This window comes from Cebidichthys violaceus, unplaced genomic scaffold, assembly GCF_023349555.1.
Source record: "Cebidichthys violaceus isolate CVI_PGR_0920_01 unplaced genomic scaffold, fCebVio1.0.p SCAF_17, whole genome shotgun sequence".
NCBI lineage: Eukaryota > Metazoa > Chordata > Actinopteri > Perciformes > Stichaeidae > Cebidichthys > Cebidichthys violaceus.
This window is the reverse complement of record NW_027176340.1, coordinates 3,994,179-4,011,600: the sequence shown is the minus strand read 5'-3', so window position 1 is coordinate 4,011,600 and position 17,422 is coordinate 3,994,179. Positions and strand designations below refer to the sequence as shown.

General features: G+C 43.6%; 1 protein-coding gene across 1 annotated transcript in view; it reads right to left on the bottom strand.

Annotated features, from left to right (window-relative positions):
* The window catches only part of sema3fa (sema domain, immunoglobulin domain (Ig), short basic domain, secreted, (semaphorin) 3Fa), a 50,746-nt gene that overhangs the window by 32,193 nt on the left and 1,131 nt on the right, over positions 1 to 17,422 (bottom strand). Inside the window, exon 2 of the mRNA XM_068712194.1 lies at positions 16,481 to 16,635. Within this exon, the coding sequence (XP_068568295.1) occupies positions 16,481 to 16,592 (112 nt within the window). The 5' untranslated portion in view covers positions 16,593 to 16,635. The remainder of the gene's footprint in view (positions 1 to 16,480; positions 16,636 to 17,422) is intronic.

Genomic DNA, 17,422 nt, shown 5'->3' with positions numbered 1-17,422 from the left:
TATTCAGACAAGGAGCAACAACTCTGACACGTCATGACATTTCATCGCTGCTTCCCAGATAAGATGGCATTTACGTGATTTTAATGAGTGACTTTGTCTCTTCTGTGCGCACACATACAAACCATGTGGCGTTTTTTGTCAGCTACCCTGGAGACAGCGACAGGATGACAAGCAACAAAGGCCACTGGCTGGAGCTGATCTGGGGACGTTTTGTAATGCGTGTCTTCAACTAACAGGCCACCTGGAGAGACGGGGGCAAATGTTCTGAACTTAGCCAAAAATCTTTTTTTCTAAACATGCATTAACACTTTTGAATGGAAATGCACTCAATAGGCTCAGCTGGAGCAATCAAATTAAATGTGTTAATGGAAAATGTGGTATTATCTGTCAAATGTACAGCATTGCTCAGGACATGCCTCGTATGTGCCTTATCCTGTATTTGCAGTGAAACGAGATGGTCAATTAGACGTTTGTGATGTGAATATAAATGTTCTTTCAGTTCCAAATGGCCAGCCAGGGCAGCTAGTCGAGCACCGGGGACGTGAGCATCTGTGGAGTTATCATACTAGAAAGCCGCTAATGGGCGAGCGCCAGAGGCCCATCTGCCTCGGCACGGTCGAAATAATAGTGCACGCTCTTCTGCTGCATACATCCACTTGACCCAACGAGGCTGCTAGACAAAAGGCAGGGTCACCCCCAACCAGGTACGTGTCAGCACAGACCCTGGGTCGAGCCTCGTGCACTAATGCCATATGACAGGCAGGGGACAACCAGATAATGCTCAACCATCAGGCGGCTGGTTGTTGAGCAGCGTGGCATGGTCCTCAGATGGGGTGTCGGGAGTCCGGGCCTGCAGTGAGGAACTGCTTATTTGTCTGACAGGCTTTGTGCTCAGTTAACAACGAGTGGGAGTTTTGCCACAAAGACTGAGACAGGCATGCATAACCATAACACTGTTGTTGGGTCCACCACTTTAATCAAGAAATATCTCAACTACAATTAGATAGAATCCCATGAAATTGGGTATGAACAGTACAGTCACTGTCCCGAGAGGATGAATCCTAGAAACTAGTAATCCCTTGGCTTTTCTTGATACCACCATCAGCAGGTTTTCACTTACCCTTTTATTATAACTCAACATCTGCGAGATGGATTGGCACAACATTTTTGTACCAGACAGTCGTGGTTCCCAGAGGATGTACACTAAAGATCAAAGGGTGATAGAACCACCATGAGGTTTACATTTGAGGTTTTTAGACTGAAATAATTACTGAATTGTTTGCTACAAAATTTCATTCAGAAATTCATGTTCCTTTCAGGATGACTTGTAATAACTTCGGTCTCCTTCTAGCATGGCCATCATGTCAAAAATGTTCATTACTTTGCTTTATGACCTAAAACCTGCAAAACGAATGACATCACACTCTCATCAGCCTCCGCTGTACTTGGGGTTTAGTGCTAATTGGCAAATGTTAGAACGCTAACACGGTAACCTAAGTTGCTGTACATTATACCTGCTAAACATAATGACACGTTAGCATGCTGATGTTAGCTTCACAGAGCCGATTGCATGACAGTAGACTTTTACGTTGTTATTCTTAATACAGTACATCATTTCTGGCCAAACTCACTTCCTTACCGTCTTTGATGAGGACTGCACAGCTCTCCGACAAAATGTAAAGATTTAGTTCAGTCTGCCACTTCACGTCTTGGGTTGATTGGCACTTACATGGACGTAGAAGGTCAATATTTCTCAAAACACACTCCCTAAGGAGAAGTTCTTTGCAAACAAATCAAACACAACATTCCTCCAGTAATCCATTCCATTAGGGTCCGACTGAGCACCGCTGAACCAACAGATCAATATGGCATTGACCTCAGCAGATAATTCTGAAGGCAATTACACTCCGATCACAAAATCTGCCTTTTCAGTCACTTAAGCTCTGAATTCCAAGCTTGGCTAAGAAAAATATATTAACCAGCAACGTGCTCGGACGATTCTTGACTATATTCTCAAACAAACAAACACACAGATATTCTACGCCTAGTTATTACAGGTAACTTCGGAGCTGTTATTACTTGGCAGCAGCCAAGAGACAATATTATGTGTTCTTCTTATGGCCTGGGTCAGAGCAGCTTGAGCCCCACAAATGTGAGATGTTTTTGCTCGTGTTTCACTTTTTGGGTCTGGGCCCAGCACTGGCTCTGCTTATACTAAAGTATCCTCTATGCCTGAGCCCTTCACGGAACAAGCAGCAGTGTTATCTGTATGTTTCAGAGTGTTCCTTTAGTGATTCTTTGGTGGCATGATGAGTTTCATGGTGTGCATAACTGACTGCAAAACTGATCCTCTGACCACACACTAGCTCTTTTCATTACAACTATCTTTTGTATGCGCCTCCTTTGACAGTTTTTTTTTTTTTGTTGCTACATTTACAAGCGTGACATTTAATACAGCCTCATATCAATACACTCACACAAAGGCGCCATGTAGACAAACACAGATTTGATCCAAACATTCAATCAAACGAGCTGTGGGAAGAAACAAAAAAAAAAAAAAAAAAAAGAGAAGGGAGACCAACTGGTGAGAATATAAGCCGACCGAGTGCTGTGAGACACGGAGTCCATGTTAACTCGTCCATTTGCTGTCCGTCTATCTGTTTGGCATAAATGGGGGCAGACGAGTGGGGAAAACAAAGTGGGGGATGATGACTGTCAGTCAAGGGCATTCATCTTTTCTAAGTGGGAGAGTGGCTGTGTTGACGGGCGATGGTGTTAGAGGGAATGGAGGGAGTTGGAGCAAAGGGCTGAAGTGGGGGAAGAGGTGGCAGAAAGGAATGTTATAGAACATTGTTATGGAAATAGTTTGGTTTGGGAACATTTTCAAACTGTAATGACAGTAATGCAGTAAAGAGAAAATAGGAAATTTCTTTCGCATGGATCTTTAAGCTTTTGCAAGATGGCAAATATTTCATGGGTTTACTTTTCCAATTCATCACCACATGCCGCCCGTCTTGTTTCTCGGTCAAAGGCTCTCTGTGATAATTTGTCTAAGTGGTAGCTGGGCTTTCCGGAGGTGTCAAGGAAGACTCACATCACACAGTTGCAGAAAACCCGCAAGCAGGTGCAGAATTGAAGAGTAATCTCACATGGCAGAAGTCAGCTCTCGACCACCATCAGCATTGGAGTTACGTTTTAAAAGGAAACAGTGACTTCAGAATCTGACCAGAGGAATGTCTCATGTAATGGGCTTTCCCAGCAGGAACGGCCTGCATTAGCTTAAAAAAAACGAGCGGGCTTCACAGAAAATAATTACAGGCTAAAACATCCATTTACATTCCAATAGGTTAAAAATGTGCTTTGAAAGCAAAAAAAAAAAAAAAAAATGTCATTCAAGATGAAACATGTTGGCAGCCATTACAACTTAAATGGATAACGTGAATTGTCTGCTACAGGCGGGCCCCGCTTTCTCATCCCAGCCTGCAATTAAAGCAAAGCTACCCAAGGTCAGGCTGACTGACAGGCCGACAGACCTATAGATTACTGTCTGTCTGTGTAATCCACGGCCTTTTTAGTCCCTTCGCTGACTGACGCTCTCACCCCTCCCATTTAAAACCACCAGCGCCTGTTGATTTGGCTGCTTTCATGTTTGATGGACAGGTGGGACATCCTACCCTGTGACCCTGCGACCTTCTTCTCACCCGTGACCATAAGGGCCATGCAGAGTGTGGCTGCTTTGGGGCAGTGCGGAGAGGATATTTGAATGGCTCTAACTAGGAGGAAATTAATATTAATAAGGATACGTTTCTTAAATGGAATCGCGGGGTTGAATGGTGATGTTTTGCAGACAAAAGAGGCATACGTTGCAAAACTGAGAAGCTTTGAAGAGGAGGCAGGAAGAAAATAAAAGACATCATAAAAACTAATACAAGCCAACATGTCTGCACTACACAAATCACATCAAGGCCTCTGGTTCTCGTAAATTCTACACTGCAATTTCTGCACACCAGGCATGAAACAGGACCGCCCTGTTCAGATTTCAGACGATGCACCCAAATACCAGCGAATCTAAAATGGTAATTTCTGTGGCAGTTCTGCTCAGGGAGATTTAGTATGCACACAAATGGAGATAGATAATTGTCGAAATGACCTTTCCAGCAGTTTAAAAAGTCAAGGTGCAACACGGCCGTGACTCGTAACCACTTTTTACAGCAGGATCCAGCCATTCGTAGCCATTTGGCTTCAGGCTCACGCTACTCTACTAAAAGCAACAAGTCTGTTCTTAAACATCCAGGTGGAAGATGCTCAGACAGTTCTGACAAAAGAAAGTTCGCTGGAAGTACCTGTTTTGATTGGAGAAAGAGAAAGAGAGAGAGAGAGAGAGAGAGAGAGAGAGAGAGAGAGAGAGAGAGAGAGAGAGAGAGAGAGAGAGAGAGAGAGAGAGAGATAGCAAGGAAAAACTGTGAGGAAGGCACGAGTCCTAATCAGTTAGGAGACAACATGCGTGACAGAAGGAAATCTTGGTCACAGTCCCTCCATCCGTCCTCACAACGGGTGTTGAAGGAGGCCAGTGATTGCACGGAGGACACGTGGAGGCTAAAACCCCTCTTATCGTACGCTGTCATACCTTCTCATAAATCAGCGCTTAGCCATCCGCTCTGCACTGATAAGGCAACCAAAACGCAGACTGATCCACACCAGAAATAGAGAGATAGAGAGATTTTTCTTTTGTGAGTGCCCTCTCCCGCTCTCTCTCTCTCTCTCTCACACTCCCGTCTTCTATCTTCGCTATCTGTTTTTCATTCATCAGATCTGAACAGAAGACAAGTTTTTTTCTACTTGTTTGTTTGCAGCTTGCCATATTTTCTGTTGTAGCTTTTCCAGCAGTCTGGTTATGATCATCTTAAGAGCTAGTGAATCGTTCCCATCAGTCACACAAGAAAGAGTTGGGAGCGCTGAGAAACCCTTTATCCTTTGATCGTTGCACAATAAAATCTAAAAATTGTTTGCGACAAGGCTTTTATTTGAACTGAATATGCCAGTTGGATCTCACTGCAACAGGACTGCTGTGATACCAAAAGTGTGTCGAGGACCATCTCATGATGCGAAACATTGGTCCAATCCGATGAGTGTTCCCGAAGTTCTCTCGACAGCTGCTTCTTTATCGTCATAGTTTGTCACTTGTGGATTGATGGTGAAAAAAAAAAAAGACTGTTTGTGCAAATTTATGACATTTAGCATTTAGATAACTTACTTAGAAAGTTGTAAATCACACAGCAATGTGGGACTTTAAAACTGGATGTGACATAAAGGAGCTAACATAGCTTCCTCAAAAGCTAAAGACAAAATCCTTTCCAACAACATTGCACTGTTTCAATTACTTGGTGTGCCATGTGCTCAATAGTTGTTGAGCTCAGGGCACATCTGTTGTCATGTTGTGTCCGAAAGGGCCTTTACATATTTATCATGTATTCATCATCATCATCATCATTAAACCCAGTGAACTGCACACCTCGTGTACCTGGAAATGCTGTCCAGTGATGCTAAACGCTTGAATAAATCGGTAGTTTGTCAAGAGCACAATTCATCTGCAGAACTCGAGCATCCATCACTGCACACACACTTTCATATATAATAATATCTTTGCAACTACAGAAACAATATGCTTCTTGGGGTCTAATTTGCTTGAAACGCATTACAATGGTTTGTGACTAATTAATCATGCATAGATGGTTTAATAGGACAGTGTAATCTGGCCACGATGGTGAAAAGGTACATTTCACGCTGTGCACCAGCTCTTTATGCGTGTGACATTGGTGTAATAAAAAGCCACAGACTAATGAATTCCAAGTGTTTTATACTTTCTAAATGCGATTACACTTGAACAAAGCATCATTTAGGTTGGAGATCTTCCCCAATATCAAAAGACCCTTTTTGTTTCCTCTGTGTGATTCTCAGCCGAGTCGACCACATTAAAACTCGATCTGTCAGCCGTGGAAAAAAAAAAAAAAAAGAAAGTTTGTGTCTCTGTGTTTTGTGCCAGGAGGTGCCGCTTCCTATAAGCTCTCTGCGGGGCCGTCTGTGGTCTTCCGTCATTGTAGTGCGGCGGAGCACATGGTCCAGAGGAGCACATCAATTCATCTAACACCAAATCCTACAGAACATGAAAGCCCCGGATCACAGCCAAGCTTTGACTGATGACTGTTTCACCGTTTGTGCCAAGGGGAGAAAAAGTGAGAGACGAGAATGTTGAGAGACATAAAGAGAGAGCGAGCGGAGGGAGGAAGAGGATGTACAGAGATGCTTTGAGCGCTAATGCCGTGCCAATGTGCCACTCCCCCTCCGCTTCCCCAGGGACATGAATGAAGTAAATGAATGATGGACCCAGCCCACACAAACGCCCCTCTTCTATTGAGACCAAGCAGTCCATTCACGGGGATGAGTGAGGCGTCGACACCAACAACAACAATAACAACAGCAACATAGGAGGCCCTTGCTCCTATTTCTCATTCATACATATGTATGCAGTCACACAGACACACACACACACATGTGGCACAGATACCATGGACAACACTGCCAACATACCATTAGGGACACCTAGAGAGGGTTCCTGAGAACAGGGCTGACTAACAAAGCGTGGAGGCAAAGGGGCGTGAACGGGTCAGGCATGGGAGAAAAAAAAAATAATCTTGGCATCACGTCAATGCAACCGCCACAATGATCAGGGATGAGAGGCCATCTCCTCCCCTCCACAATCAGCACATTATCAGGAAGCCCATCAGTGCATGAACCCAGAAAGCGAGGCCTGGAAACCTCATGTTCCACCACATTCTGTCGTTCCTCCTCCTCCGCTTGGTTGTTGGCTCTCTTGTTCTTCCAGGACGGCATGGGTTCAGGGGGGGAGGGGGGGGGGTTCTCGCCCACACTGGGGTGATCTCACTCAGAGGTCTGACCTTCAAACTCAGGCATTACTTGCCTGAAGCCACAGCGGCTAATGGAACGTGGGGAATACAAATCCGATTGAAACGAGATCAATCTGACAAGGGAGATTTGCTATTTACCAAGCATTTACATCTCGAACCTTGAAGGTGGGCTTTTGTAATGATGTTAGCATCTGACTGAGTGCTCAGTTTTCACCAATTATTGCATCCTGTAGAGCGAATGTATGAAGAGCGTACGAAAGCAGGAGAGGGTTGAAAATGAAATACGGCTCTGACAGGAGCGGGAGGAGAAAGAGGAATGTTCTGGCTTTTTAAATCCAATAGTGAGACACCACTACTGCAGCCTCCCACAGGATCATGGTCAGGCTCAACCACAGGCCTAATTTCTCCCATAATCACATAGACAGCTTACTTGGTCTTCATCCAACACATACTGTTCACACGGAGAGGCTTGATGGACTATTAGTCTGAATCTCCCACACCTGAACATTTTCTTGGGGTTGTGGACGTTTGAGGTTGCACAGCTTCTGCCTTAAAAAACAACTTTGACCTTTAATTTACGAAAAGGAAGCACTTCCCATAAAACTTTGCCAAACTGGCGGAGAGCGAGCTACAGCACTTCGATTGTATAAACACTCTGCAAAAATAAATATTCGTGCTTTGGCTTGACATAATTTCGTATCGTCTATGAATAAATGCATGGTTCAGAACGCACTTTGGGCTAGTCCAAATATTCCCAGGTGCCAAATACACTTCTTCTAAGACAAACTGTGTGACAACACGCGAGTGTGAGTAAAGTCAGCACTTTTCATTGACTCCAACATCAAACCTTGCGGTGCGAGGTTATTGCCGGGGCTTTGGCACGGAGCTGAACAGTCACCAGCTGAGGTGAACCATCTCAACCGACACTCATACTCTGCTAATGGGAAGCAGACACACAATTTGTTCTGAGTATGCCTTTGTGCACCCACACTCCTCTCCTCCTTCTCATTCTCAAATCCCCCCCATCTATCCACGCTCTCGCTGAGATAGCAAACCTGACACTGATGCCCTGTAGTCCATTAGCGCTCTCAGAGAGCCCCGTCTGAGTCTGCTCTATTGCTCCCTTCACATTTCCTTCCACTCACCCTATCAGGCAGTCCTCACTTTGACTCTTGCACTGCTTATCCGAGTCTCTCTGTCTTTCTGTCTCTCCGTCTCCTTCCCTTCCTCCCGTATGATGTTTAAGTTGGAACGAGACGAGCTCCTCTAGTTCAACATGTCAGTCCATGTCCATAGGGAGGAGAACAAGTCACTCATGTCCAATTCAGATACCATTAACGTGATGGGGTTGCCAAAAATCCCCTGGTGATACCAACAATAGCTCCACAGATAACTCTCCTGCAGCCTGTCTGCTCTGATGTAACGTCAGACACACCTGTTAACACTGATGAACAGTTGTCTGTACAGTGTGAGCTCTCTATACCTCCAACAGTTACTCACTGCCCAGCAAAGGCTGCAACTGAAGATATGTATATTGTATAGATATTGTACAAAATATTTCAAAGTCTAAATTAGTTTGTTAGTTAGAGTCTTTTATAACCGGTATTCTACAGCCCTGGTCACTGACAGTCACTTGATATATTACGTCACTTGCTCCACGCGTTGCTGCTTGTACCCTGTCACTTGATGTAGTACAACGCAAACAGTTGACCCGAATGCGAAATCTGGGTAGAATAAAACCTGATCTGTGAACACTGAAGGAAGACAATTCCATTCTCTGTATACCAATATTGTACATGGAAAAAAAACCTGACAATTAATTCTACTTTTTGCCTTGAACCAGATATTAGAATCAAGCTAACGCTAAATTAGCTTTGCAAGTTGCATTTGACAAAGTATCAAAACACACACACAATCACACACACATATATGCACACACACACACACACACACACACACACACACACACACACACACACACACACACACTTCTATGTATATTTAAATGTAGTTTTCCCACCCTAAGTGTTCACAATCGCCACCATATGAACGAGGTCAATGGCGCTGCAGTAACAGGATCCCAACACTGACAGACAAATGATAATGAATGATAGCTGTCTGAGTAAATAAGTGGAGAGGTGCCCTTGACCCGCTGTCTCCTTAATTTCAGCCCAGGCTGACGACCCCCCCCCCCCCACACACACACACACAAACACACACACTTCCCACACCCAGAGGACTCCCACACCTCGGCTACATCTGGAGAGCACGTCCAGCCTCAACACAGAGAGACCACTTATTCGCTCATTTAACTCTCAAACCCTCCCCGACCCTTTCACGAGACTGCAGCTTTATACCAGTCTATTGTTTTAGCAAATGGATTTTATGGTTTGTCTTAACGAAGCCTTGAAGCCTCCACGCTGCTTCACTTCAGGGTTTCCTGAGAGAAGAAGAGACAGCAGACATCAGGGGAAATAAGCACAACGCTGTGATTACATCCCGCATCTCCTCTGAGGAGAGGATCATTTGAACCCGATTCGGTTTGTGGGGAGTGACAGGTAGACGTTGCCATGGCAACCAAAGCCAAGCATGTGTCGTGTATCGCTCGTTGCAGAAGCTCCGCGAGCGTGTGAGCGCACGCGTGCACACAAACGATGCAGACAGAACCATATGGACTTGACATGAATATTAAAACGACTCTCTCCTATTCCTCTCTGTCACTTTGAGTCTGCAGAGAACCACCTCTTGTAAAAGCCATTACTCGCTCTCTAATTCTGTCTCTAACCACAACAACTGTGGTCCGCTTCAACCCGCCTCCCCGAGGTTGATCACAGCATGCATAATAATCTGCCTCTAATAATGATTCAAAATCACACCTCCAGAGTTGTGGGCTCCGTCATAAGATGACAGAAAACAATTGCGCAGACTGCACTAACCACTTTAACTGCACAAGCCAATCAAGCTCCTCCAACATGAGAAGGCAATGACATCTGTCTGATGTACCACTGTGGCTTACTTCTATTTTTATACTGTCTGACACATTTCGATTTAAAAAAAAAAAAAAAAAATGGCTGCAGCAGGAAAACGAAGAGACACAAACGCACACCAGGATGCACTGTCTATCACACACACACACACACACACACACACACACACACATCATAGTGTCTGTCACACCCTGCTGAGCGTTGCCCCCCTTTACACAGCAGACAGGGAACTGGAAGGGCTATTTATCGAGCCTGCCAAAGCATCCCCCGTAGGTAAACTATGATGTACACACAAAAGAAAAAAAAAAACTATTAACAAAGAATGTTTTAAAAGTAAAAGTTCTGATCTTTTTTTTTTTTTGCATACAACATTAGGTGACTGTGGTCAGTTGGAGCCCTTCCAAGGCTTGGATGGGCATTAAACTCTTATTAAACTCATCATCTGTGCAAGCGACGCCAACAGCAAGCGAAAGCTGACGATTATGGTTTTGTAGAAACATGCAGCAGTTTAGATCACTTTCAGATTCTGCCTCAATGTCAGATGTAATCAGCAACTATGGCAAAGTGCTTAATTCTCCAGTTGCAATAATAACGCCGCTTCGTCTCTGTAGCGGTGCTGACTGATGGCTCATGGGTACTGTAGTATTTAGAGCCATTTGCCACATCATTTGATAAACTTTAGTTTTGGTATATTATCCAGGCTTCTGCCACTTCTATGTATATCATGTATTTTGTTGGGACACTTGAGCTGTGACAAAATAAAGCCACCCTGGAAGCACATAGTGATAAAAACAAATATAAAAGTTATTAAGACACATCTCACAGTGGAGGAAAAGTATATTCTGGAGGAGGCTGGATGAGTGGTTTCATTTGGATGTTTTTAGATTTGTTTGTACATTTGTATCACCACAGGGGGAGATTCTAGCATCAATAAGTGCTTAGGCATGGGCTCTGCTCGCCAGCTCAGAAGAAATATTCAAATCGCAGAAAAGTCATTTCAATCTAGAGCTTTTCACTGGGAGCAACGATTCGGATGTGTATTTCTCTCTGTGACGCCACTAAAAGAGTGGGGGAGCCAGCAATTTATTGAGTGAAAATGACTAAAAAGTGAATGGAGACACATCACTTCCTTTCAAGCCTGCGATCTAAGTTAGCGCTGCACTTACTGCACCGTTTGCTGAGCTGGTAGGCAAAATCTTTTGGTGCATATATCCACCCACTCCTCCCTTAAACATTCCCCCTGCTCCCTCGCCATAGTGCCCTCCTCTCAAGGAAAGTCTGGGCACTTTAGGAGACCCCCCCCCCCCCCCCCCCATCTCCCCTTTTTAGTGTACTAAATCAGCTGCTGTGGGCGGCATACTGGGTGCTCTAGTCCCATTACCTCACACTGCCAACCTCTTATCAACAAGCAAATAGAGAGGGTGTGAGTGTAGAGTAAAGGGAGAGGAGTAGGACGACGAGGCAGAGGGAGATAAAAAGAGAAAGAAACAGACAGGAAGGACACTATATTTAGCACTGGAGCTGTCGCCTTCTGTTTTTCTCTCCTGAATAATCATAGTTTGACAGCATGCATCCTGCAGAGCAGAGGTTGCTGGGATGCACTACCCCCCCCCCCCTCCTCCCTCCCTCCCTCCCCCTCCTCCTTCAGCAGCATCGTCTCTGGAGAGAAAGTACAAAAGTATTGTAATAATCGCTGCAGGCTTGCGTGCCACAGCCACCACGCATTACTCTGTGGAAACATTTTGCAGTGACCCGACATCCTCTAATGGAGATAATAGGGAAGGGAGGCGGCTTTGAGCTACTTTGCCAACAGGTACAATGTTGCATGTGTGACGCATACCAAGAGCACAAACTGCATCCAAGTACTATATGTACGAATGTGCAGCTCCGTGACCAGAAGACATTTATAAAAAAAAAAAAAAAAAAAAACATTCTGCCATCCATAATTTCTAAGAATTTGAACGCATGTAGGAGAGGGACAGTAAAAGGCTGTGACGAACTTGTTACACTCATGTACTGATGATGATTATCTGCTGGGAAAAGGAGTAAACAAGCACAGCTGGTAGGGAGAGGGGCACAGAGCATTTGAATTAGATAACACTGTATGTGCACCGTGGACTTTAGCCAGTGGAAAAAGCTTATTTGCTTTGGTGGAAAACACAAGCACTCCCGGGTTGCTGCTGGTTTTTCAGCTTGTTTCTCAAAACTAAAACACACACTTACAATTTAGTTTAAAAGAAACGTTGCTCCTGCTGTTTTTTGTTTTATTTTCTAAAGCTTTAACTTGTTACACTACTTTTCTTTCACAGCCCCATTGCTTGAAGCTTATTGTGTCTTCCTGACAACATGTCCATTTTTCAAAGAACATGTCAACGATTGTTCATGTTCACCATGAATGTTCATCAGGCAAAGCAATACCATAAGCACATCACACTGTGGATGCGTATTATTATCATTATCACTGAGTATTACCCATAAATTAACGATTGCAATGTGACCATCTGCCAAGTAAGTTCCACCATGCAATACATGTCTCATTATGTTTAACATCTCTGACGATGCACGTAATATAATGCACTGAAATGTGTAAGGTGGTCTGATAATATGGCTTATTAATGACCCAATTGTTGTAGCTGAACAGCAGGAGGGTTTCTGGGTTATGAGAACAAGCAATTGCCCTGATGATTAGCCAATCACAATAGCTGGTTACTTACAGCCCTGTTCCCTTTTGTTTGAAGGAGACACATCAAGACAGTCAAAGCAGCTCAGATACCTGTCTGAATTGGAAAAAAAAAATGATTTTATTGTATTTTTGTGAGTCTGTGGGATTGTTACAGGCGAGCACCTTGTCTGTCAGGATTGCCTGGACTTCACTGGTCACACTAAAGATCCATCCAGGGTAGCCAGAGTTCGTGAGCTAGCAGGATAAGCTTTCCGCAGCTCATTGATTGCTGAGACCTGATTGCACTTTGCTCTGTCTCCAGTGCCACAATAACACATACCGTCGATAAGAAGTGAGGAGGCTGGGTGAGGCGCACGGAGTTCTTACAATCTGGAGAGAAGTGCAATATCTCAGGATGATTATGAATAAAATACTTTCTATTTCAGCTGAGGAGTCAAAAGGACATCAGTAGCAGAGGACCACCTACATAGAGGAATGTCACACTCGTAGTACTTCAGGAAGACAAAGGGCTTCTCTCGTGTACTATGTATATATATATATACATATAAATCTGCCTATAGAACATAATCTGTGGAAGATGAGGTCTATTGTTGTAGAGAACAAGCAGTCAAGTTCAAACTCAGTAGCAGCTCCTCATTATTCAAAAAAAGAAAAAAAAAAAAAAAAGAGGTGGAGGACATCTCGCCATTTCTGATCTTAACCCTGAAAACTGTCAGGAGAGATGAGCCGATAGCGACGTCTTTTGTTCCGGCGTGACAATCATTGAAGCATTACGTGGGACACAAAAGAGCGGCAGAGGCTGGAGTAACCTTAAGACTGTCCCCGGGAATTACAGGACCGCCTGGCTTTGTCTGGCTTTCTTCCCAGAGCTAACCTTGCACCCAGGTGTTCCACAGAGGACCAAAGAGGCCCGGAGAAAAACAAAGTTAAACACTTTCAAATGGGCCCGGGGATTAGCGCAACAAGCTATTACTTGTTAATATGGTGCCATTCTCCCACAGTTTGAGGGCAGTTAACCTCGGGTGTGACTGGCTTCTGTTTGAAGGGTCACAACCTCGCAGAGCCCCACGCACTAAAATAGCACGTGATTATAGACCTTGTTTAAAAGTAAATATAGGCGCTCTTTGCAGCTGATCTAAGCCAGCCTATGTTCAGTCTTTTATGAGAAAGAAGAATACACCTACATAACTGTGACTTTATGGAATATCATCTGTACATCTAATAGCTATGTTATTTGAAAATGCAATTTGCATAACCCCAACTATATAGTACATATAGCATGCTGTTGTATTTTTTTTTGGAAAACACACCGTTTAGTGTGAGAGAAGCATTGCAGCCTTGTGTTTTGTAGGTGTGTGTGTGTGTGTGTGTGTGTGTGTAACTCTTTTGAAGTCTGGGTTGATGATCTATCCCTACAAGGTTTGACTGGACATTCCTTTGGTCTTAGCCTCTGTTTGCTAACTTGGTCCTTATCATCGTTAATAACTCAGCTTGCATAAAAACACTCGGTTGCTACTTCAAGAACCTCAAAAGGCAAAATGATCTGCTGAGGTTGCTTATTGTTGTTTACTATGTTAACCTGAGTTTTAAGTAATCTGGTGGTGGAAATATACTTAACTGGGTTCCTGTTTTATTGATAGTTTTTTTCTATTTGGGGATCCTGCACACATGGAACTTAAATGTTGAACAATAATTAACAATAACAATGAAAACTACAGTGCAAAAAATATCATAGTATATTCATTCTTATTTATTGAATAAGGGGAAATGATTAAACAATTCATAATAATACAAATATATACAACATTTTAAATAACTACTGGTTCAAGTAAGTCAGAGCCGAATACCAAAGTGCAGGATTTCCATCAGCAATTAAAGTTAACCTCCTGTTTCACTGTGATGTTACATGTCATCTGATTTGTTCAGGCTTGTATGCATGAAAATCCTTTAGTTTTCAGTTCTGAAGATTTCCAGGAAAACTGTACAAATGGTAAGAAATAAACCCAGATGGAAAGTAGTGATTATTAAATGGCAGAATGGAAATTCACGGTAAGGGTTTATAGCCGATGCTCACACTGAAATGCAGTACTAATACCGTATTTGCCAAAGGAGATATTATCATTTTTCTTTTTGAGAAATGTGTGCGTGTCTATATTTGTATAATCCCTTGTATGTTTCTTTGATAGAGGGCAAATAATTGAAAAGCAAAGACAAGCTGGATTTCAGCCAAGAGCAGCAACATCTTCTCTAAGAGCTTTATAAAATGCAAATAATCGGTGGAAAGTGATACTGTGTAACCTTCGTGGATAAACATGTGAGGCTGGGTCACAGACAGAAGCAAAACCAACAACGCAATTAAAGAGAAAAAAAAAACCCACTCTTAGCTGCTACAGTTGGCAGACTACATTTGTAGCTCATCTCCTCGATCGGTTTCATCATCAAAATTGAAATGCTTGTTAAAAATGAGCTTGGCGTATGTTATCAGAAGGCACTTAAAACAGCAAATATGTGTGTCGGCACTAGACAGTTATCTTGAAACCTAAAGCCAAGTATTTGGTTAAGTATACTTACACGTAAAAAAATAATTAAAGCACATTGCGGAGCTATTCCCAGCAGTACGGTGCAAAACCAATACAATCAGGGAATGCACAGCCTAGGGTTCATTTCTATTCTCCAGCTATCTGAAGTTGCTCTGTGAGGCATAAAGTAACCTCCAAAACTAATTAAAAACCAAAAGGAACTCGATTAAAAGAAGTAGAAAATAAATGAACTCTTTTTTTTGTACCAAATAAATGTGAAACCAGTGGAGGGTGAAATCCAACTCGATTAGAGAGAAAGATGGTGAGAAAGAAAACTAACAGGTAAGCATTGTATCTGATCACGAGAGAGGTTTTAATCAGCTTAGCAAGAGACCATGACATGAAGTAACAACAAACAAATGCAAGCAAATGAGTTATTTCGGCTGTTCCAGTGTTGACTAGATATGACTTGAGATGCCATTAAAAAAAAAAAAAAAAAAGCACATTTTTCCACCAACTCTACAAATATTCTGTATATGATTTCAATGCCATGATTAGCCTCCAGCTCCCATTCAGTGTTTCGAACTGTTGAAATTCGACATAAGAGTTTATATCTTAAGTGTGGCAATCTCATGACCGATGCTTCTTCAAATCTTCTTCAGAAGTAGGCCTATACCTCAAGAGCTTTAGAAGGACACAATGGACACGACGGCTGAGCCGGCGCTGGAATGACAAAGCACCGGAGACTGCACCGCTGAGACCTATTTTAACAGGACAGTGCAACACACACACACACACACACACACACACACACACACACACACACACACACACACACACACACACACACACACACACACACACACACACACACACACACACACACACACACACACGCACACACACACACACACAGGGCCTCATGTGGCACTGGCAAACATTCATAACATGCTGGATCTGCGCCCTGAGTGTGTGCCCAGCCAAGTGTTAAATCTGACTTGATTTCAGAAGGGAGCCGAGGTCGCACAAAGGCCTGTTTGAGGAACTAATGGCAGCCAGGCGATTAAATGAAGACATATTCTCTGGTCCTGAATAGTCAGGACAATCAGCAGCACATCTCCGCATCCCTCTCATCGCGGACACACAATCAAACTCTCTGTTTAGGCAGTAAAGGAATAAATGACAGGCTTGCCAAGCTCTGAATTCAGCTCGTGCCAATAGTTTACCCACAACAAGACCAGGAAATAAAAGGCTGATGACAGAAACAACCATTACTCTGGGTGATCAAATCTGCATATCTGTGTGGAGAAGCACAGAACTCAACAAACTGGGTCGCAGACGCCGCAAGTGTCGTGAGCGCCTTACCTTTGAAGGACAGGAAGATCCTGGGAGCGGAGAGGGGCTCGTTGGAGGCGGGCAGCGCCCCGGACGATAAGGCCAGCAGGGCCACTAGCCAGCACAGCTTGTCCCACAACATTGTCCCCTCTGTTTGTTAACAGAGCAGAAGTAGAGTCCAGGAGCTGAGGGGACAGATAGGGATGAGAGTCAGTCAATAAGCCCGTACTTTAAACCAACTGCGGCAACCAATTTCAGCCACATTGTGTAGTCTTAATAAAGCTTTTTGGGACTGAAGTCGTACACCAACAGCACAGATCACCAGGCAGGGACAGAGACACACACAGCGAAACACTGGATCTGTTATGCATCCTGCTATAGGTGCCATGCTTTGACTGCATGTTATGGGGGAGTATAAATGCTTAAAATCTTGGCAATGTAATTATATTAGGGTGCGCAATAGAAAGCAACTTAACCTCAACCATAAAACCCGACAGTTGTAAGTGTGGAAATAAACTCTGCTGGTTCAGCATTGATTCTCCATCATTGCTGCTGTTTAGAATGAATCTCTCATTGTAATGTGCCTCTGCTGTTATTCTTGCCCGCAGTCTGCTTCTGTGTGCCGTAAGAGCAACAGTGTGGATGAACCAGAGACTCATTCCAGCTGGAGAAAGAGGAGCTGCGTGGACCTCGCTGCTCACTTTTCATACAGACGGACACAAAACGTGTTTGTGAAAGCAGGCAACATATCTGGTCAAGAAATAGCATCACTGTTACCCACAAAGGACTGGATTTCACCGCGGAGATGCCTCGTTAAAAGCCAGCGCGCACGACCAGAGCTCACCATGAACATGCGGATATCAGCCACAAAGAGAGCTGAAGTTAATAATATCCCCATAAAAGGATTTAATAAAGACGCTCCAAGTTATCAGCGTGCGGATGAGGTGGCACAGCTGTATATATATATATATA